The sequence below is a fragment of the Phodopus roborovskii genome, unplaced genomic scaffold (genome assembly GCF_943737965.1).
Source record: "Phodopus roborovskii unplaced genomic scaffold, PHOROB, whole genome shotgun sequence".
Taxonomy (NCBI): Eukaryota; Metazoa; Chordata; class Mammalia; order Rodentia; family Cricetidae; genus Phodopus; species Phodopus roborovskii.
The window spans coordinates 26,257,461-26,280,918 of NW_026126540.1; the positions used below are offsets into that span (position 1 = coordinate 26,257,461).

A 23,458-nucleotide genomic window follows, 5' to 3' on the forward strand; every position below is an offset into this window, starting at 1 on the left:
AGGAGGACAGCAGATAAGAGAAGGAAGGAGGGTGTGTGTGTGGGGTGTGTGGGTGGGTGGGGGTGTGGGTGTGGGTGTGGGGGGGTTGGTTGGTTGCAGTCAGATATTTCCCTCTGTTGCTTTCCACCTTACTTTTTGAGACACGGTTCTCAACTGAACTGAGAACTGCTGTTTTGGCTAGTCTTGGCTGGCTGGCCAATGAGACCTCAGGATCTGCCCATCTCTGGTGCTTTGATAAAAGCACCATACTTGTTGTTTTGTTTTGTTCTGTTTTTGTATTTTTTATTTATTTATTTTTCTTTTATGTGCATTGGCATTTTGCATGCATGTATGTCTGTGTTAAGAGTGTCAAATCTTGGAGTTATAGACATTTGTGAGCTGTGATGTGGGGTTCCTGGAATTGAACCTGGGCCTTTTGTTTTTGGTTTTTCGAGGCAGGGTTTCTCTGTGGCTTTGGAACCTGTCCTGGAACTAGCTCTTGTAGACCAGGCTGGTCTCGAGCTCACAGAAATCCACCTACCTCTGCCTCCTGAGTGCTGGGTCTTTTGGAAGAGCATCCAGTGCTTTTAACCACTTAGCCATCTCTCCAGCTCCAATATTGTTCTGTTTTATATGTAGGTTCTGGGGATTGAATCCAGGTCCTTTCCCATCTTCCAAGCTTCTCCCTGCTTGACCCCTTCAACTCCCCCGCCTCCTCCCCACCCCATAGCCTAGCCTTCTTTTAGCTTTCTGTCAATTATAGCATGCCATTTTGGGCATATGCCTTTAATTCTCCACTTGGGAGGCAGAGACAGGTAGCTTTTTGTGAGTTTAAGGCCAATTAGGACTACACAGTGAGATCCTGTCTCAAAGGAGGGAAAAAAAAAGTATTGGGTTGACCAGATGGCTCAGCAGATAAAAGTTCCTGCTGAGCCATCTTTGCATGCCACTGCACTAACCTCACCCCATCCTTGCATGCCAATGCACTTACCTCACCCTGGCCCCTTTAACTTTTATAAGCCCAATTACTGAAGGATTTGCTATAGAAAGGATTCTGATATTCAAGGATAAAAATTGTCACTCTGATCCAGTGATAAGACCATAGAGAGAGTAGGTTACTTACTAATCAGGTCAGGAGCATGTTGCTCACACTATTCTAGCAATTGACAAGCTGAATTGAGGACCAGTGTAGGCAACATAGTAGGTGCCAGGCAAGGCCTATTTTACAGTATGCCCTTTTTCAAACATATATTTCACACTTGGTATAAAACTATTTCTCCAGTTCTGGATCAATGTCTTACTAATTTTTTTTTCTTGTAGCATGGCGGACACCGACCTGTTTATGGAATGTGAGGAGGAGGAACTGGAGCCATGGCAGAAAATTAGTGATGTCATTGAGGACTCTGTAGTTGAAGATTACAATTCAGTGGATAAAAGTACTCCGGGTAACTAAAGCTCTTTTGTTCTTAGATTGCTGTTTACATTAATTATATTGAATTGTTAAAAATGTGTGATATAGAGAAAGAATTTAAGAATTCCAGAGAGAGGGCTGGGGGGGGGGGGGTGTCTCTCTCAGTTATACATGTTTGCCTGTAATCTTAGTAGCAGAGGTGGAGGCAGGAGGATTACAAACACACGGTAATTTTCAGCTATACAGTAGGTTTGAAACCATCCTGAGATGCATGGGACCTTGTTTCGAAAAGGAACCAGAGAAAGCCAGGGTGGCTCACACCTATAATTCTAACTCTTGGGAGTCTTGAGACAAACTACCTCAAGCCACAGGTACATAATGAGTTCTAGGCCAGCTAGAGACTATAGAGTGAGACCCTGGGGAAGCGGGGAGAGGAGAGAGATGAATAGCTAAGGCTGCCTTTTTGTGGCATTGGGCATTACCTTTTCTATGCTGTAGTGTATGTGTGCCTCCTTCATAAAATTTGTAAAAATACTTAATTCACTTGAAACACTGAGAGATTGGATTAATTAATGTTTATCAAATATCAAACAAGGATGTAAAGTGGTGTGTCAGAGCTTATCTGTGTTCCTATTCACAGTGCACTTTTTGTTTTCTTGAACTTGGTTTCCTTTATGAGTTGGGAAAAGATTCTTTGTGAATGTCTTAGTGGCCAGTTTATAAATTTCTGTTTTATCAGTGATACGGGGTAAAATTTTTGATTGCCCTGAATTCACAAAGTAGGCATTTTCTCCAAAATTACACCAGTTTTGTTTTTGTTTGTTTGTTTGTTTTTTGTCTTTGTCTTTCTTTGATACCTGAAGATGGCATTGGTTTAGGTTGAAAAAGGACACAGTACAGGTTTTACAGGTGGTTTGTTATGAAGGATTATAAATTGTAGTAGTGGTAATGTTAAATCATGGAGTCCTAAAGCAGTGCTATAGAAAGCTAAGTGTTCAAGTCCTGCTGAGATTTTTTTTTAATATGTATGGGTGTTTTGCCTGCATGTGTATTTTCACCACATGCATACATGGTGTACACAGAGGCCAGAAGAATCCCCTGGAAAGAAGTTAACAGTTTAGCTGCCATGTGGGTGCTGGGAATTGAACCTGGGTCCTTGCAGTGACCTAACAACCAGGAAATGTAAGACAGAGAACATATGATGGTTATTTTTATAATCTAGAAGGGACAGAGACTCTATCAGGTTGGCCTGTGGATATTTCTGTGGAGGATTATCTTGGTTACATTAATTGGGGTCAGAAGACCCACCCACCCATTGGAAGAGGATTCTTAATTGTTTAGGAGTAGAGTAAGTGAGCCAAGCACTAGCATGCATGCATTCATTTATTATTCTCTGCTCCTGACTCAGTATAATGTGATAAGCAACTTCAGGTTCTTGCATCTTAGGTTCCCTACAGTGATGGACTGTAATTGGAAATTGTGAGCTATAGACACCCATTCTCCCTTATGTTGCTTTTATCAGGGTGTTTTATCATAGTAGTAGGATCAAAAAGATTGTGTCTAAATGGTAAGCTGGGAAACAAGTAAGAGGAAAAATCTTAATAGTAGTTGGAATTTTGAATGAAGTAGGAAACTTTCTGACTGTTGAAACAGGTAAAAAGGGAAGAGTAGAAGAAAAATCCTTTAGTGTTACCTGTCCCTGTCTCCAAGTGACCATGCTTTTCCTTCCCCACAGTTTCTGTGAGCCAGCAGCCAGTCTCAGCTCCAGTACCCATTGCTGCCCATGCTTCTGTTGCTGGGCACCTCTCTACATCCACTTCTGTTAGTAGCAGTGGGGCACAGAACAGCGACAGTACAAAGAAGACTCTTGTCACACTAATTGCCAACAACAATGGTAAGTGGAATTATTGGTAAAGTCTTCTGGGATAGAGGTGTGAGAGAATAAAAATAACCTCGCAGCTAGCTTTCCTGGTAGTTGCGTGGCCTTGCTAGCTAGAGCTGTCTCTAGGAACTGTTCTCTGGTGTGGAAGGAATGCTGCAGGTGCTGTGTTCCTTCAGTCAATGCTTGTTGATGCTGCATCTTGAGTGAGGTCAGCAGATCCTTGCTCAATAATTTCGGTAATAGACAAGATGCACTCAACATTGCTATCTATTGTAGAGATCTGGGGCTGTTTGGTTTTGTGTACACACACACACTCTTTAAATCAGAAGAATCCTGCATTTCGTTAACTCTCTTTTCCCTCCCTCCCTCCTCTAGGTGGGGTTTCTTTTTTACCTGGTCCCCCAACTGCTTTGCTCCAAATAAACAACAGAGATTTAACAATAATTATAGTCTATTTAGCCAATGGCTCAGGCTTCTTACTGGCTAGTACTCTCTTAATTATTAACCTGTAACTATCTATTTCTACACGACCTTATATTCCCAGAGAGTGCCTGGCCCAATACGTTCTATTTTCCAATAGCTACATGAAGCCTCCCTCTAGCATCTTCTCTCTGTGTCCTCTCCCCAGAATTTTCCTAGTCTCTTAGTCCCACCTATTCTTCTTGCCTGGTCACTGGCCAATCAGTGTTTGATTCATCAACACCACCAATGAGAGAAACATATATACAGAAGGACATCTTCCCCCCCATCACCCATCCATTCTCCCTCCCTCCCTTCTTCTTTCCTTCCTTATTCATTTATTCACTTACTTGTTTTGTGGTAGGGTTTATGTAGCTCTGTATGGCCTGGAACTCAGTATGTAGACCAAATTGATCTCAAACCTGCAGAGATCCTACCTGCCTTTGCCTCCTGAGTGCTGGGAATAAGGGCATGTGCTATATGCTTGTTTGTTTGTTTGTTTGTTTGTGGTGTGTGAGTGTGTGTTACTGGAAACTGAACATGATGGTCTCACCCCCCCAACACACACACAGATACAGACACATACACACACTTGGGATTAAATATAAGGTCTTACTCATTCTAAGGTAAACATTCAACCATTGAGCTATAGTTCCATCTCCCAGTCCCCCCCCCCTTTTTTTTTCTTTTTTTTAATTTTTGTTTTTTTTTTAACATCTCTGGCTATCCTGGAACTTGCTGTGTAGACCAGGCTGGCCTTGAATTTACAGAGATCCGCCTGCCTCTGCCTCCCAAGTGCTGGGACTAAAGGCATGCGCCACTACTGCCCAGCACTCCCAGCCCCCTTTTAAGTGTTTATTTTGGGGTAGAGTTTAGCTAAACTATCCAGGTTGGCCCTAAACTTGGTTCCTTTTGTTTTGTCCGCCTAAGTAGGCATTTTATTTCTTTTAGACATTACTGCTGTAAGAATAATATGTGGGACTGGAGATGTAGCTGAGTTAGAATGCATGAGTATATGGCAAAGTCTTGAGTTAGGTCCCCACCCAGTACCACATAAACTGAATGTGGTAGCACATCTCTGTGATCCCAGCACTCCACAGTTGGCAGGAGCATCGGAAATTAGAGGTCATTGTTGGTTACATAGTGAATTTAAAGTCAACCTAGGAGTTTCCTGGGACCCTCTCACAGAAAAAGAAGAGCAGGGGCTTGGGAAATGGCTCATTCATTAAAGCGCTTGCCACACAAGCATGAGGACTTATGTTAGATTCAGGGACCCCTACCAGTGAAAAACCTTGTCTCAAAACAAAGCCAAAACCAAAACCAGGCAGATAGGGCCTGAGACTAGCCACTGTCCTCCACATGCACACATAAACAAAATAAAAATAAATGATTGTAGAAAATGTTAGAAACAGGGCAAGTGTGGTGGTTCGTGCCTGTAATCATAGTACTCAGGGCTGTGAGTTCAAGGCCAGTCTGCTACATAGCAAGACCCTGTCTTAAAAATGGAATTGAGAAGAAAAACAGAAAATCTAGGCAACAAAATCAAAATGGGGAAAATTAACTGTCCCATCATGTGGAAATGATTATTTGTAATTCATTTATGCAAATAGTTACTATTATACACTATTGTCTACTATGTGTAGTGATACGCTGTTTACAAAAATAAAATCATAGACTACATTTTCCCTACTTTTTTTCTTGTGGGATGTAGTAACTATCTTATCATTTTAATAGTTACTTATAACTTTAAATGTTCTATTATTTTTTTTGATAAGGTCTTACCATGCAACTCTGCCTAGGAACTTACTCTGAAGATTAGCCTGGTCTGGAACTCACAGATCCATCTACCTTTGCTTCCCAGATACCAAGATTAAAAATGTGTGTCTCCATGCCTGGCTGTTGTGTTTTTTAAATTAATTAGTTTATTTAGTTTATATGTATTAGTGTTTTAGCTGCACATATGTCTATATACCATGTGTATTGCCTGGAGCCATTACAGGTCAGAAGAAGGCATTGGATCCCTTCCAACAGGAGTTACAGGTGGTTGCAGGTGGATTCAAACCCTCATCTACAAGAGCAACAAATGCTCTTAACTGTTGAGCCAACTTTGTCTCTAGCCCTCTGTTTTGATTTTGAGGTAGGGTTTCATATAGCTCAGGCTAGCCTTGAAATTTCCATTTAGCTGAGGCTGGCCCTGAATTCCTGATCTTTGTGTCTGTCTCTCAAGTACTAGATTTACAGGTGTGTACACATGCCTCTCTCTCTCTCTCTCTCTCTCTCTCTCTCTCTCTCTCTCTCTCTCTCTCTCTCTCTCTCTCTGTGTGTGTGTGTGTGTGTGTGTGTGTATTTGTTTTTGAGCAACAGGGTGACCTTGAACTCCTTATTCCTGATGCCGGGATCACAGTCATTTAACACAAACCTCACTTTTGTAGTTCTGGACTTTGAACCAAAGGCCTCATGCATGCTAGGCAGGCACTCTGCTAACTGAGCCACATCTTCTGCCCTTTCTAGCATTCTGTTCTTGGTTTAGTTTTTGTTTGTTTTGTTTTGTTTGAGGCAGGGTCTTTCTATGTAGCTCTGGCTGTCCTGGAACTCACTATGTAAACCCTTACCCAACTCCTTTCTAATATTTTTAATGACTATGTCTCACATTATTTGGTCAATGTGTTAACAATATATTATGAAAAGGTACCTTGAGTTTAAGAGCACTGGATGCTTTTCCTGAATTCAATTCTCAGCAACTACATGGTAGCTCACAACCATCAGCAACTACATGGTAGCTCACAACCATCTATAATGAGATCTGGTGCCCTCTTCTGGTGTGCAGACGTACATGCAGGCAAAATACTGTATATGTAATAAATCTTTTTTAAAAAGTACATTGATATTTTACTTCTAAAGAGCTACAGTTAATGTTGGATACAATTTGTGCATATATTACATGTAATCCCAACACTTAGGAGGCTGAGGCAGGAATATTGCCTGGGTTTGAGGCCAACCTGGGCTATAACAAAGCTATCTCAAAAAATACCACCTCCAACAAGGCCTCCCATTTCTTCTCCAACTGTTCCTTAACTGTGGCCTGTAAAGAGTAGGTTTTTCCTCCCGCCGCTGGTCTTGTCCCGGCGCCCGGCGCCACACCAGCCCCAGTTAACACACCAAGACTGTAAAAGATAAAATTCTGTTGGCCAGTTACTTGTTTCTTATTGGCTAGCTCTGTCTTAAGTATTAACCCATTTCTATTAATCTCCACGTGGTCTTATCTTATCGGAGAGAGAGCCCGCCAGCGTTCTGCTTTCTCCGTCTTCCATCTTGACTTCTTACTGCTTCCTCTTTCCTCCTTGTCTCCTAGTTCCGCCTATCTTGCTTTTCTATTGGCCAACAGTGCTTTATTCATTAACCAGTATGAGAAACATATTTACAGAATGACATCTCCCATCAGTGGCCCAAGCATTCAAACATGTGAGTTTATAGGGGCCATTCTTACCCAAACCAACACAGTTGGTATTTCCTATAGAAGAATGTCTTATGTTATTTGGATCAAACTACTTGGACCCTTTCTCAAACAACAAAAAACAAATTTAGGGCTAGCAAAATGGCTTAGGACCTGAGAACACTGCCTCCCGGAAGTTGTCCTCTGATCTCCATACATAGGACATGGAACACCTATTGAAGCACACATTTATGTTAAATAAATGTAAAAAAAAATGCAGGAGAGTAGTTGAAAACAAATTACCTTCTTACCAGTTGATTTTACCTAAAATATGGGAAGTCTTCTGGTTTTTTGCTGTGCTGATTGGGAAGAATTGTGTGTACCTAAAATATGGGAAGTCTTCTGGTTTTTTGCTGTGCTGATTGGGAAGAATTGTGTGTAACTAAAATATGGGAAGTCTTCTGGTTTTTTGCTCTGCTGATTGGGAAGAATTGTGTGGTCACTTAATCAGTAGTGTCAAGATGGGAACTAGCATCATCTTTCAGCCTTAGTTAAGAGGTGGATAAGGGTTAGTGAACTGCCCAACCCCCTTGTTTTCTGTTAGCTGTATATAGAGTTGGGTGAAGCTTAAGTTTTGGTTGAGTTTGGTGATGTTAAGTGTGAGGTAAGTAGTGGTAGCTAAGTAATTTTGGCATCTGAGATACCATTCCTTAACTGAGACAGTAATGTTTCTAATAGAATGCAAGTTTAGGAATGCTCTAACATCCCTTTTTTTTTGTTGTTGTTGTTGTTGTTTACCTTTGTTTTTCCTGCTTTTTGCCCTGTAGCTGGTAATACTTTGGTCCAGCAAGGTGGACAACCACTCATTCTGACCCAGAATCCAACACCAGGTCTGGGAACAATGGTTACTCAACCAGTATTGAGACCTGTCCAGGTCATGCAGAATGCCAATCATGTGACTAGTTCCCCTGTGGCCTCACAACCTATATTCATCACTACCCAGGTGAGTAGGACTTTGAATTCTGGGACCTGTAGAGGAAGTAAACGTTGTGAGCCTCCAGAGGCTCTGCCATCACCATTAGAAATGGTTCTGTGTCTTGTCTGTTGAACTGAGGTTCTCTTTACTTCTCTTCCTTGTGGAATACCCAGTATAGCATCTTGCCTGCATATTTCCTGTCCATACACTGTGGACGTCTGTTGAGTTGATTTAAGTCTAGGCAGAAGTCATTGGCAGAAAGCCTTCACATGCCAGGCAATGGTGGTCCACGCCTTTAATCCCAGCACTCTAGAGGCTAAGGCAGATGGCCTGGTCCACAAAAGCAAGTTCTAGGACTGACTGACAGAGCTGTTACACAGAGAAACCCTGTCTCTAAAAATGAGAGAGGGGGAGAAAGAGAGGAGAGAGAGCCTGAGAGCCTTCACACAGGACTAGAGAGATGGCTTACCAGGCAAGAACATTTGTTGCTCTTGCAGAAGACCCAGGTTCAATTCCCAGCACCCACATGTCATCTCATACTGTTACAGAACCTCACTTCTAGAGAATTTGATGCCTTCTCCTGACCTCTGTAGACATCAGGTACTCCTATGGTGCGCATATATGTGCAAAACACTCATACACATATAAAATAATACACAGAAAATAAATTCTAATTTTTTTTAAAAGCCCTCACACTTGCCTTGCAAGTGTTTTTTTTTTTTTTTTTTTTTGGCCTGGATTACTATCCCCTAGGGTAAATTCATTGACTTTGAAGAAGGAAGACTTACCATACAATAGTGATTGGAAGTTGAAAGTTCAGGTCAGAGTAGAATTTAAAGACATGTGCTTCTCTCTGCTGGAGGCTTCCTGATTTCTATAATTTCTTATAAATTTATCAGAGGTTTGTGACCCTAAAAGGGGCTTTGGGAGCAACATATTAAACAAGGATTGTTTATATGTTGGAATATTAGATTAAATACTGTTAATGATTTTGTTTTTTTCTCCTCAAAGCAGCAGTCTGTGGGTACTTAATTTATTTAGCTTGTTGTTTTTTGTTACTTAATAGTTTGCTAAACAGGCTGGGTGTATGTGGTGGTGCATACTTGTAAACCAGCTCTTAAGAGAATAAATCAGAATTGTCACAAATTCAAGGCTAGCCTGAGCAACATAGCGAATTTGAGGCCAACCTGGACTATTTAAACCGTGTCTCAAAACAGATATTTGCAATCACAGGAACTTGGGGACAGTCTAGGCTACATAGCAAGACCCATCTCAAGAAACAAAAAAACACTCCACAAAAATCTAGCATAGGAGACCTTCCTAAATTTTTCTATTTCAGTCCTTTGAAAGCTGTCACTCTAGAGACTAAAGAGCCATTCGGTAAGAATATGGGGCTGTCATTCATACTGTAGTCAGTATGCTAGCTGCTTTCTGTGTTAAAGGTCATTTTACTTTTTAATACAGGGATTTCCTGTAAGGAATGTTCGGCCTGTACAAAATGCAATGAATCAGGTTGGGATTGTGCTGAATGTACAACAAGGACAAACTGTTAGACCAATTACACTGGTCCCAGGTAAGGAAATGTTTACCTATTTGGAATAACCTGGCATCCAGATATTTGTTTTTAGTGTTTCAAAATATGATCTTAACAATTTAAACCTGTCCGGTGGTGATGTACGCCCTTAATCCCAGCACTTGGGAGGGAGAGGCAGGTGGATCTCAGTGAGTTCAAGGCCAGCCTGGTCTACAAAGCGAGTTCCAGAACAGCCAGGACTATTACACAGAGAAACCTTATCTTGAAAAAAACAAAACCAAAATAGCCAATTTAAGCCCAATTTAAAAAAAAAAAAAAAAAAAAAAAAAAAAATGTTTCTTGGTTTACAGGGCAAGTTCTGGGATACACAGAGAGACCCTGTCTCCAAAAAAAAAAAAAAAAAATTTTCTACCCTTTAACCAGGGTGGTACTTTTTATTTTTATATTTAGCTTTTCACTACCCTTTATAAGTTAAAATTAAATGTCTCTAGTCACTAGTATTTGCTGATTAAGTCAGATATTGTTTGTTATCCTGAAAGAATATTGTTAATGCAAAGTCACAAATCTCATACTTCCATATATGTGTACTCATTTATGTGATAGGATTATAAATTGAATTTTACTTTAATTTTAAAGCATAGGTTTGGATGTGCAGCCAGGCATGATGGCACACTCCTGGAATCCAACATTCAGGAGGTTGAAGCATGAGGAATACTGTGAATTCAAGGCCAGTCTTGTCTCAAGAAACAAACCAAGGCAGAGGGTTGGGGGACTTAGTTGTAAATTAAGTAAATGATGTATCCTTTGAGGATAATACTACCAATGACCATATAATGGGATGTTAAAGAATATTGGAGCTGGGGGTATAGCCAAGGGTAGAATGAATTCTTAGCATTGCTTGAGACTTTGCGTTCAACTTCTAGTACCAAAAAGAATCTTGTAATTTCCTCTCAAGTCACTTTTCTTGTCTGTCAGGTTTTCTACAGTTCAGGTCAAAAACAGAATAACTTTATTTAATCGTATAGACCAGAGCCCCAGGACCAGTAGGTGGCTCAGGGATAAAAGGACTTGCCTCAAACTTGACAGCTTGTTCACTCCTTAGAAGCCACGTGGTGGGAGGGAAGAGCAAGTCCCACAAGGTGAACTCTGACCTCCATGTGCACACTGTGGTATGCATGCCCCACACATGAATATAGTACACAAATAAGTTTTAAAAATAATAAAGAGGCCTCTGTAGTTTGCCTTCCTAAAGAATTTTTGGTCTTTTGATCTCAGAACTCACATAGCTTTTTAGGCCGTAAGTCTCATCAGAATTCTCTAAAACATCTGGTATTCCATAAATATTTCTCAGTGGAATTGTCTACAGTTGTTCTAAAAAAAATACTCCCCTTTGGGACATTCTGGTGAAAGTTCCCTGTCTTATTTGAGTGTATAGAAAAAAATGGAAAGTTCTTTTAGAATCTGAAAAGGGACTTTAAGGACCAAGTTTGGCCTTTGGCCTTTGTCTCCTTATTCTTCACACTGCTAACGCAGAGGTCAAGCCAGTGTTTGCATTCTTGAGGTGAAAAAGGTAGTGTGGAATTTGTCTTCAGAGGAGATGATGGGAGCCATCTTCTAATTATTGCTTTAATCTGCTTAGGGTAATTTCTTTTGTCTTTTGGGCAGCTACTGCTTTCTTAGCTGTTAATTAAGATCAATACTATTCTTGGTAACCTGTGATGGTCACTCAGTTTAGGGAAATAACTTTTTCCTGTTCTTATGTTTCTAGGAAAGGCAAGAAAATATGTTATAGGTGAGCTCACTGATGAAGGTTTGGGACTTTTTTGTCTCTCTTTTAAAAGCCCCAGGTACACAGTTTGTTAAGCCGACAGTTGGCGTCCCACAAGTGTTCTCTCAGATGACCCCGGTGAGGCCAGGCTCCACAATGCCTGTGAGGCCCACCACCAACACCTTCACCACCGTCATCCCAGCCACTCTGACCATTCGAAGCACTGTCCCACAGTCACAGTCACAGCAGACCAAGTCCACCCCCAGCACTTCCACTGCTCCCACTGCCACACAGCCAGCCCCACTCGGGCAGCTAGCTGTACAGCCTCTGGGCCAGTCCAGCCAGACCTCCAATCCCAAACTAGGTGAGACTTGGGATGAGGAGACGGCAGAACAGCATGGGGCAGTGGGAGGGGGGGAAGCAGACGGTTTTCACTCGGTCAATGTAGCTCCCTCCTTCCCCTCTCCACCTGCAGTGAGCATTGCGAGCTTCGTCACTGTGAAGCGACCTGGGGTCACAGGTGAAAATAGCAACGAAGTGGCCAAGTTGGTGAATACTCTTAACACTGTCCCTTCCCTGGGCCAGAGCCCTGGGCCAGTGGTGGTGTCCAACAACAGTTCTACTAGAACCAGTGGACCCGAATCTTCAATGAAAGGTAATGTGAGACTGAATCTCCAGTCAGTCATTTAGAAAACGTTGATAAAGCATTATTGCATTGAAACTATTCTGAAATGGAGAAATAAAATAAGATATGGGTGCTTTGATTCGGTCTTACAGAAATGCTAATGTAAGAAGGTATCAATTGTGAAATTTAACTGCAGCCACTTTGGGGCTGGGGTGATCAAATTTATCTTTATGGAAGAGGTGGATTTCCTGAGGTGAATTTATATTTTAAAGATTTATTTATTTCATATATGTGAGGGTTTTGTCTTCGTGTACATCTGCACCCTAGAAGATGACATTGGATCTCACAGGACTGCAGTTATAGACAGTTGTGAGTCACCATGTGGGTGCTGGGAATTGAACTAGGGATCTCTGCAAGAGCAGCCAGGGATCTTAACCAGTGAGCCCTACATCCAATTCCTCTGGGGTGAACTTTTAAAATTGTGTTGTTGTAGAGAGGTTTTTCAGAAAGGTAGAGAATATGGTTGTGAGGATTTTCAGTGGTCCAGGGCAGAAACTGGTAATGTTTGTGACTGTCCTAGGCTTTATGCACAACATGTGTTCTGTCCCATGCTTACATATTCTGGTGCCATTGTGTAGAAGCAGCTTCTGAAACCAGACAAATGAATTAGAGCTAGGCTGTATTCCACAAAAGTTACAGAATCTGAATTTGGCATTTTACATGCTTTTCACGTGCCTCAAATTTTTCTTTTGCTTTTATTTCACCTATTTAAAAAGTTGAAACTTTTAAAATACATTGAAAAACCTAGACACAAAAAATTGAAATTCTTACTTTCTGTGCAATATAAAAATGAACTCAAAAGTAGGTGTGGTGACACACATGTTTAATTCCAGTGCCTAGGAAGCAGAGGCAGATAGATCTCTTGAGTTTGAAGCCAGCCTGGTCTACATAGTGAATTCTAAGCCAGCCAGGGCTCCAAAGTGAGAACTGTCTCAAAAACAAGAAAATAAAAACCTCAAAGTACATCAAAGACCTAAGCAAACACAGACATGAAGTTGGGCGTGAGGTTGTACATGTGTGTACTCCGCATTCAGCCTGAGGAAGATGAGATCTGAGCTCAAAGCCAGCTTGGGTTATACAGTGAGACTATATCTCAAGAATAAAACAAACAAACGAGGGCTGGAGAGATGGCTCAGAGGTTAAGAGCACTGACTGTTCTGACTTGTTCTTCCAGAGGTTCCCAAGTTCAATTTCCCAGCAACCACATACATGGTGGCTCACAACCATCCATAGTGTGATCTGGGTGCCCTCTTCTGGCCTGCAGGGAATACATGCAGGCAGAATAATAAATAAATCTTTTTTATATAAAAAAGAAAGAAACTGGTGATGGGGGCTGAGGAGATGGTTCAGTCAGTAAAGTACTTGCTATCTAAGTGTGAGGACCTGAGCTTGGATCCCCAGCACCCAAGTAAAATCCATCATGATGGCATGATGGTCCAGCACTGACGGGGTGGACACAGAATGGATCATGGAGCTTGCTGGCCAGTCAGTCTAGCTGAAATGGTGTGGTGCTTGCCTGGTTCAGTTGAAGACCCTGTCTTTAATTTGGAGAGTGATAGTTGGGGAGACCTACAGTCAATCTCTGACCTCTACAAGTAAGCACATTTATAGAAACACAGTTGACAGTTATACATACCTATAAATAGACTCAGCTACTTATGAGACCAGAAAAGAATTGCTTTGTACCCAGTATGAGCAAGGAACCATGGCAGTGAGAAGGTCCCATCTTACAAATAAATGACCAGATATGGGGCTCATGCTTGTGATCTAGCACTCAGGAAGCCGATGCATGGTGGCTGTTGTAGCATATGGGAAGTTCTGCCAGGAAAAACTGACCAAAACCAAAAATTCCTAGGAAAAAAAAAAAATGCTTGACAATATTAGATTTAACAACCATTTATTTTCTTGAATGCCAAAAGCACAGGTAAAATAAAAATTGCTAAATTTGAAATTTTAAACTTATTTTAATAGCATAGTGAAAAAGGAACCTGTAGAATTGGGGATGGGGAGGGACATGTATTGTACTGAGAGATTACTAATATGTAAGTAATTCTCTTACTGCATCAATAACAAACCAACCAATTGAAGAGGGGGTTAAGCAGGCTGGTGTGATGACTCAGTGGTAAAGTAGAGAGACTATCTCAAAAAGCAAAAAACAACCAATAATAATAAATTTTTCAATGAGGTAAAGAAGGCTTGTGGAGAAATAGCTGTGATGGGGTGAGGTCCTGGATTCTGTCCCCTGCAGGGACTAGGGAATGAGATGGATCTCCCAGACCATCATGAAATGCCTGACAAACAGAAGATGGCCAGCAGTATCAGTTTAGGGAAACAGAAAAATAATGGTGAAATACCATCTGTACCCACTAGGATAGTGACTCAAAAAGCAAACAACCCAACTAAACTAGCCAAGCCAGAAAGTTAATAACCCCAGTTCAGAAAGACAAGTACTGTATGTTCTCCTTGGATCCTACTTTCTACATGTGTGCTTATATAGGACTGAGTGCACAGAGGCCAGGAAACTAGAAAGGGGCAAATGGTTGGGGAGAGAGGTGAGTAAGGGTTAAGGAAGTGAAGAGAGATTAATAGAGCACATGTGAGAGGAAGTGGCAGAGGGAAACTAGGAGTGGAAGTGTACAAGCAGGGACAAGTAGGTAACAGAGGGGAGCAGATAGAGACAGTCAGACAAGACTAAGTGCCTGAAAATGCCATCAGGAACTCACTTTGCACACCGATGGAAAAAGATGTGTGTAACTGAGAAAAAAAGATCTCTAAAGAGAGGGCCTCAGATTATGAAACAATACCACCTTCATCTAGCCAAGTGGCTTTACTTTTAATTCAGTGTCAGAATATAATAAAAGGAAGCTGTAATTGTGGGGTTTTTATTTTGTTTTGGTTTTGGTTTTTGGTTTCTCTGTGTTTTTGGAGCCTGTCCTGGAACTCACTCTGTAAACCAGGCTGGTCTCAAACTCACAGAGGTCTGCCTGCTCTAGAGTGCTGGTATTAAAGGCGTGTGCCACCACCACCTGGCTTATAGTTGTTGTTTTTGTTGTTGTTGCTGTTTCATTTCTCTTAATTTTACTCATTTTCTTGTATATGGATGTTTTGCCTTGTATATGTGTGTACCACGTGCATGCCTGGTATCCAGAGAAACCAGAAGAGGGTGTCAGATGGTTGTGAGCCACTGTGAGTGCTGGAGAAACTGGGGTTCCCCTGAAAGAGTAGTGAGTGCTCTTAGTAATGAGGCATCCCTCCAGCCCCTATATAATTATTTTAAAAAGTAACAAAATGGTGCAGGTAAGATAAGATAGTAGCTCAGCATGCAAAGATTCTTCTCTCTGTTCTTTTATTTTATTTTATTTTATTTTTCTTTGCATGTGAAGATTCTTACTGCCAAGCCTGACAGCCTAAGTTTGATCTCTGGAACCCACACTGAAGGACATGTTCTCTGACCACATACACACTCACATAATAAATTTAACATTTAGATGAGGAGATAGAGAAAGTGGAATTGTCATGTACTATTGGCAGAGATATAACTCAGTACAGATACTGTGAAAAATAGTATGTTTCTCAAAAAAGAAATTCTTAATTACCATATACTTTAGGAATTCTGCTTTTGAGTACATATTGAAAAACATTGAAAGCAGGGACTAGAACAGCAATTTGTAGTACTCACAGCTGCATCATTCACGATAGGCAAAAGGTGAAAAGAGCCTAAATTGCTATCAGATCATGACTGTATAAACAAAATATGTCTTGTTTATACAGTGGTATGCTATTTAGGTTTAAAAAGGAAGTCTTTTTTTTTCTTTCCAAAAGTTCTTTTTATTTTTGAGATTGTAAATTTAATTACATTTCTTCCTTTCCTTTCTCCCTCCACACCCTTCCATTTATCTCTTCCCACTTTTCTATAAATTTATGGCTTTTTTCATCAGTTATTGAACGCATATATGTATTTGTGTGTGTGTACATATATATATATTCTTAATATACCTATATTAATATATATATTCTTAAATATAACCTTTTTGAGTCTATATAATGCTACTTGTGTGTATAGGAAGTCATTTTGACATAAATACAACATGGAGAAATTTAAGGGTATTGTTAGGCTATATGAAATACTGTCTGGACCAGTAGGAGAGAGACTCTAGTACAGAAAGGCCATGGGTAGTAGTACACATCTTTTATCCTAGACCCTGGGATGTGGAGCCAGCTACTATATCATGCCTTTAGCTGGTATGGGCTACAAGAGGCACTGTTTCAGGCAAAACTGCCCCCAAAATAATTTCAGTTCTCTAAGGTAAGAAGAGTTCTGGAGGGCTGGAGAGATGGTTCAGTGGTTAAGAGCACTGGCTGCTCTTCCAGAGGACCTGGGTTCAATTCTCAGCACCCCTGTGGCAACTCACAACTGTCTGTAACTCTAGTTCCAACAGATCAACTTCCTTACACTTGACATGAATCCAGACAAAACACCAAGGCACATAAAATTAAATAAGTAAAAAAGTTCTGAAAATCATACAGCATGAATGTTCTTAGCTACCTAAAGTATATACTCAAAGCTAGTTACAGTGCTGAGTATTATTGCTTTCTTTATATCATAGTGTTAAAATTTATTATTTTTGTTTTGTTTTAAAACGGTCTTCCTTTGTAGGCCAAATGGAACTAGATATATAGACTAAGCTGGCCTAGAACTTGGCGATCCTCTCACCTCTACCTCCCAAGGACTAGGATTATAGGTGTGCATCACCATGCTCAGCTCCATCACAATACATAAGTGGGAGAGAAAAAAAGAACTTTACCTAATTAGAGGTGGTGGTAAAAGATCATTCCTAGCTCATAAGTGAAGATAGAAACTGATTGCTGGCCAAAGGGGCCTCTGTGTCTCAGTCTGCTAGCCCTGGCTTCAAGTTTGAGCAGTTAAAAAAATGTGCCTCTCATGCTTGCTTTTTACTCTTGGCTTTTTTCTCAGGGAGTGTATAGCCTTGCTGTATTAATCTTATCAATTCTTCTCCATTCTTCCAGTGACCTCTTCCATCCCAGTGTTTGACCTCCAGGATGGTGGACGGAAAATATGTCCACGGTGTAATGCTCAGTTCCGTGTTACTGAAGCCTTGAGAGGTCACATGTGTGTAAGTGACACCACCCATGATCAGAATCCAGCTTAAGTGGCTTCTTCCTCCTCTGATATTGAGAGCGTGAAAAGCAGATGCTTAAACTTGGAAACTTTAAAAAGCTGTTTGTTCTATCTTTTGGTTTATTGTAGAAAAGGGCTATGTAAACTGAACATATGATGTCAGCATTGAAAGACTGCTGATACGTGATGAGCACTTACTGTATTAGCATGGGAGATTTGATCTCACAGGACAGCAAGTTTGTTACATAAGACCACAGACAATGGTCATAACCTCAGCTCAGTTTTAATTATGTCACTGGTAGAATTAAAACCTGTTATCTGGTCCCTGCTTTATTTGTCTTATACATTTCTGGTATCAGTTCAGATGAAGAGGTTGGAACTTCTTTTTCTAGAGCATTCCGAGTCAGATGATGCTAGTATAAGGATCTAGACAGGCAAGAGGGAGAGCTCTAAAGGGTGCAGGGTTCGAGGCTGTGTGGATATAAAATAGAAATGGAAACTTTGTGATTACTAAAGAAAGCAAGGTGAAAGCTGGAAGATGACTACCTTAACCCAGCTCAGGTGTGCTAATGAATAGTCCCAGCTACCCAGTGGACTATCCTGAGTAGAGATCACAGTGTCCACAAACACGTCCCTTATTGTCTATATCAACAGACCACTCCCAGGGACTATTAGTAACATGGATTTAGCTCATCCTAGTTTCAGATAATCAGAATCATGATGTCATCTCTTTTGCAGTACTGCTGCCCTGAAATGGTTGAGTACCAGAAAAAAGGCAAGTCTCTCGATGCAGAGCCCAGTATTCCATTGGCAGCAAAGCCTTCATCCCCTGAGAAGACAGCTCCTGTTACTTCCACACCATCCTCTACACCTATTCCTGCTCTCTCACCACCTACCAAAGTACCAGAGCCAAATGAGAATGCTGGAGATGGTGTCCAGACCAAGCTTATTATGCTAGTTGATGACTTTTACTATGGACGGGATGGGGGCAAGGTAGCCCAGCTCACAAGCTTTCCTAAGGTTGCCACGTCTTTCCGATGCCCTCATTGTACCAAAAGACTAAAAAACAACATTCGGTAAGCATGAAATAGTCTTGGTGGTTACCCTGCATAAAAGTAGACAAATTTTCTTACATTGTTAAGTTTTTCTCTTTGGAAACATTAACTGTGATTCAGTTTTGTTAGAAGTTATAGTGTACAATACTTTTGAGTTACTTTATTACATTAATAAAGCATACCTTTGAGTTTGAGTAAGGAAGACCAGTCTCTTGGTATTAGTTTTAACAACTTATTATATGGGGGATGGAGAGATGGTTCAGCAGTTGAGAGAATTGCTGTTCTTCCAGAGGACCTGGTTCAATTCCCAGCATCCACATGGTAACTCACAACTGTCTGTAACTCCAAGATATGATACCCTCACACAGACATGCATACAGGCAAAACACCAATGCATGTAAAATAAAACTAAATTATTAAAAAATAAAACAATCAAACCAAAAAAAGGTCTGGGCATTGGTGGTACACACCTTTAATTCCAGCCCTGGGGAGGCAGAGGCAGGCGGATCTCTGAGTTCCAGGCCCGCCTGGTCTACAGAGAGAGTTGCAGGACAGGCTCCAAAACAATACTGAAAACCCTTGTCTCAAAAACAAAACAAAACAAAACAACAGTAACAAAAATCATGTTATCTGGAGAGAAGGCTCAGAAGTTAAAAGTGTGTTCTGCTCTTGCAGAGGCCTTGAATCCAGTTCCCAGCACACATTAGGTGCTCCCAATTATCTGTAACTCCAGCTCCAGGGGATCCAATGCCTCTGGCCTCCTTAATCACTTGTACCTGTGAGTACATGCCAACACACATAGACATACATACATACACACACACACACACACACACACACACAGACTTTGAAAAGAACTATCTCTCTAGCTCAGAAAAAGACTATCCCAAATAGAGGAAGTTGGAGGAGGGAGCAAATAATGTTTGCTTATAATTCTGTCATTAAATCTCTCAAAGACTACTGAGTTTGTTTTCTGTTTGTACTATGTTATAGATTCATGAACCATATGAAACACCACGTGGAACTTGATCAGCAGAATGGCGAGGTAGATGGTCATACTATCTGTCAACACTGTTACCGCCAGTTCTCCACCCCCTTCCAGCTCCAGTGCCACTTGGAAAATGTTCACAGTCCCTATGAGTCTACTAGTAAGTTTGAAAAGGAAAACTCCAGTGGAGGGGTGGGAGCTGCCTTTTCTTCACTCACTGACACTAGCAAAGAGCTCTTTACACACAGGTAATAGTGGTAGAGGAATTACTTTTCCCTATTTTCTTTCAAGCCTGATTTTAAAGTACTATAAAACGAGAGCGCCAACTTATTAGAGTAACAAGTCATTTGCTTAAAACGTACATATCTAGCCAGAGGTGGTGGTGCACACTTTTAATCCCAGCACTTGGGAGGCAGAGTCAGGCAGATCTCTGTGAGTTGAAGACCAGCCTGGTTTACAGAGTGAGTTTCTGGGCAGCAGAGCTATGCAGAGAAACCTTGTCTTGAAAAAACATGTATTATTTCTATTGAGTTGACATTTTGAGATGTGAGCCCAGCGTTCAGGTCAGTTAATTAATTAATTTTGTTTTTTGTTTTTTAGACAGGGTTTCTTTGTACAGCGCTGGCTGTCCTGGAATTCACTCTGTAGACCAGGCTGGCTTTAGAGATCTACCTGCCTCCGCCTCCTGAGTGCTACAATTAAAGGCATGTGCCACCACCACTACCTGGCTTCAGGATTTTAATTTTTAAGTACAGTATGTGTGTATGTACACATGCTCCTAGGCGGGGACCTACAGAGGCCAAAGGCATCAGATTTCCTTGGAGCTAGAGTTAGAGATGATTGTGACTGCCCGGTATGGATGCTGGGAACTGAGCTCCAGTTCTCTGCTAAAGCAGTGTACACTTTCCCCACTGAACCATTTCTCCCTCCCTGTTCAGATAATTTCTGGTGTCCTTTAAAGGATTGCCAGTTTTATTAAAAGTTATGTTAACTATAATTATGTTAAATATAAGAGTTTACGTAATTATAGTGTATGAGAATAAGACACCATTATATGTTAGGTCTACAGGCTCATGCCTGTAATACCAGCACTTAGAAGGCTGAGGTAGGAAATACTTCTGAGTTCAAGGCAATCCTAGACTACATAAGACCCTATCTTTAAACAACAAGATAATATTACAAACATGCCTTATATGATAGCAGTGATAGATAAGATCATTCTAAGAGGGGAGAAGATCTTGTGTCCAGGTTTCACAGAAAGTAGTGGTTAAATTTTCAGTTTTCAATGTAGGAAGAACTTAGAAAGACTCAAGGGGTGGGCCATTGTCTGATAAGTACTTAAAACTTTAAGTCTGCAATTTCTATATTTCTAGAAATTTGAAAGGCCAGGGAACAAAGAAAAACACAAATATTTACCCTTTTCTAGCTATAATTTCATAATTCAAAATATGAAGCAATTAAAATTTTTATGAAAAATTTATAATTGTATCCTTATAATCAATCTTGACAAATTGGCTAATTTCGTAGTATAATTACCTTGAATTTGTTAATATAGAAAGAGAAATGTTATTTATGACAAGGTAAGAGCATCTGTCCAGCCATGTGTGGTGACATACACCATTATTCCCTGACTGCCTCTGACAGAGGCAGGATGGTCTATGAATTCCAGGCTGTACAGAGTTGTATAATGAGACCCTGTCACAAAAACAAAAAAGAAAGTAAACATCTCTTAGTGTTTGTCAGCCTTTTCAGAACAAATTCTTTCTGGTACTTCATGAACAGTCAGTAGATAAATCATGAATTACTTATAAATGAGAATCTTTGTCCTTACGCACAGGCATAAAGTCATATAGTATTTTAAAAGAAATGTACACTGTAAATATATAGAAACTCATGAACAGTAGCAAGTCATAAGAGTTTCTACCAAGTTCTTACCGAGTTAGAAAGAGAAGTAAGAGGTAGGAAATGTTAAACAGAGTGTGATGTCAAATTAGAAGCAGAGAGAATGCCCAATTTAAAATGTAAATAGTTCACAGTCTAGAATAGAGCTTTTAGACTGAGAGACATAGGGACATCAGTTGTCACTGGCAATACAAATGTTAGAGCAGAACCATTTTACAGATGTGTTGGTGATTACAAGTGGAGATGCAGAGTCAGAAAGAATCTTTAAGGGGTATGATCTTACATCCAGGTGCATGTCTAGATTATTTTTCTTCTTACAGCCAAGTGCAAGATCTGTGAGTGGGCATTTGAAAGCGAGCCACTGTTTCTCCAGCATATGAAGGACACTCATAAGCCTGGAGAGATGCCTTATGTTTGTCAGGTATTGCCTTTTTCTCCAGAGCATTTTAGGCATTTTGTTTTTAAACTGATTATAAAGAAATCCTCTAATGAATATTCCTAAATACCCACTGTACACAATTCTGTTTAGGTGTTCGGAAGACATATGGAAGGAGAATAACACAGTTCCTATAGTTAGGACTTCCTATAGGGTAACACCCAGACAGGGGCCTCCTGTGCATACTAAAAGAGTCTGTCTCCCGAGCTTTCCCTCTCGGGATAGAGGATGCTTTTGTTCCTTAGAAAATATGGGTTGTACTCAGACTCTGCTGTCCTTTACTATTTTATCACTCACATAGATCGCCGTTACAGTGCCAGAACAGTATTCTATTTAAGAATGCCCCGCCCCCAATCTTTGTTGTTAACCTCTTTTTATGGCTCCAGTTATTCACTCTTACCCTTATTTTCCTTCTTGCATGACTCAGGTGTGTCAGTATCGCTCCTCCCTCTACTCTGAGGTAGATGTCCATTTTCGGATGATCCATGAAGATACCCGGCATTTGCTCTGCCCGTATTGCCTGAAAGTCTTCAAAAATGGCAATGCATTCCAGCAGCACTACATGAGGCACCAGGTATCAGGCACCAAGACAATCCTATATTCTCATTTGAATTTCTGGATTCCAGGGTTAAGGTTGAGATAGATAAATAATGTTGGTAAAGAAGATACTGCTGTGAATAAACATCATTCATTACTTATTACTTGCTACACTCTAGGTTAGATGTTAGAGATTTAGTGATAAAGAAAACAGTACACAAAACCATCATGCGGGATGTGTTAACTGGGCAAGGCACAGGAGAAGCAACTCCCTATTCTGGGAGCTAAGAGTTACCCAGGAAGAAGTAGTGTTGAGATCTGAAGGATGAGTAATGGTGAAGAAGAAAATAGAACATAGAAGTAGTGTACCTGAAGCACAAGGTACACTGGGGCAGTGTAAGAAAGTGAGGGGCGTTCTGTGTAGATTGTAGAGAACGAGGCAGGTATTGGAAGCTAGGTAGGGACAGGAGTTCAAGCCCTGAGTGATAGGTTCCTACTTGTTTTATTCAAGATTTTATCCCACCTGCACTTAGTGAATTGAATGGAAGTTAAGAGCAGAGGAAAGACTGGTCAAAGGCTTTTTAATCATTTAGGTGGGAGATGACAGTGGGTATTGGTCTATGAAGTGAAGAAAAGGAATAGAGTTGGGAGTTATTGCTAAGATAGTAGGGTACTAAGATTTAAAGACGGGTTAAGTGAAAATAGCAGGAGAATAAGACTAGTTCCTAAAACAAGTACTGACTTTGTCTTCGGGGTTCTAGCCATACTGCTGTCAAGCTGAGTCCAAAAGGCTCAAGGATTGAGGCCCTGTAGCCTGGGCTACATAGCAAGATCTTTTATCAAAAAAGTCTTAAATGGTGCCTAGTCTTTGACAGTTGGATAAATACCAGGACCATTTACTGAGAAATACTGGAGAAAGAAAATTTAGAGAGAATATTCAGATTTGGGTATTTTGTTAGCACTCTCTGTTGACATTACAATATAGCTGGTAGATAAAAGATCTGAAGTCTCAGTTGCTACAAGAATAATTGAGAATTATTATATAAAGTCATTAGGTTTTAATCTTTTTTTTTTTTTTTTTTTTTTTTGAGACTTGGTCTCACTATGTAGCCTTAGCTGGCCTCAGACTCACAGAGATTCATCTAGCTCTGCCTCCTGACTGTGTAGATTAAAAATGTGTACCACCACACCTAGTTGGTTTATTTTTATTTTATATATATATTGTTCTGCCTATGTGTATGTCTTATGTCTTATGTGCATGCCCAGTGCCTGA

At 40.6% G+C, this 23,458-nt stretch overlaps 1 protein-coding gene across 5 annotated transcripts in view; it reads left to right on the plus strand.

Moving 5' to 3' along the window:
- Pogz (pogo transposable element derived with ZNF domain) overlaps window positions 1-23,458 on the plus strand; it is a 40,189-nt gene that overhangs the window by 10,888 nt on the left and 5,843 nt on the right. For 2 of the 5 annotated variants that reach the window (XM_051199411.1, XM_051199412.1), the window contains exons 2-12: window positions 1,300-1,424; window positions 3,126-3,284; window positions 7,992-8,167; window positions 9,605-9,713; window positions 11,516-11,806; window positions 11,891-12,097; window positions 17,156-17,262; window positions 18,006-18,343; window positions 19,316-19,470; window positions 21,533-21,633; window positions 22,076-22,222. In XM_051199411.1, the coding sequence (XP_051055368.1) occupies window positions 1,301-1,424; window positions 3,126-3,284; window positions 7,992-8,167; window positions 9,605-9,713; window positions 11,516-11,806; window positions 11,891-12,097; window positions 17,156-17,262; window positions 18,006-18,343; window positions 19,316-19,470; window positions 21,533-21,633; window positions 22,076-22,222 (1,914 nt within the window). In that variant the 5' untranslated portion in view covers window position 1,300. Of the gene's footprint in view, window positions 1-1,299; window positions 1,425-3,125; window positions 3,285-7,991; window positions 8,168-9,604; window positions 9,714-11,442; window positions 11,467-11,515; window positions 11,807-11,890; window positions 12,098-17,155; window positions 17,263-18,005; window positions 18,344-19,315; window positions 19,471-21,532; window positions 21,634-22,075; window positions 22,223-23,458 lie in introns of all 5 variants that reach the window. The other 3 variants (XM_051199413.1, XM_051199414.1, XM_051199415.1) reach the window with 3 other exon arrangements.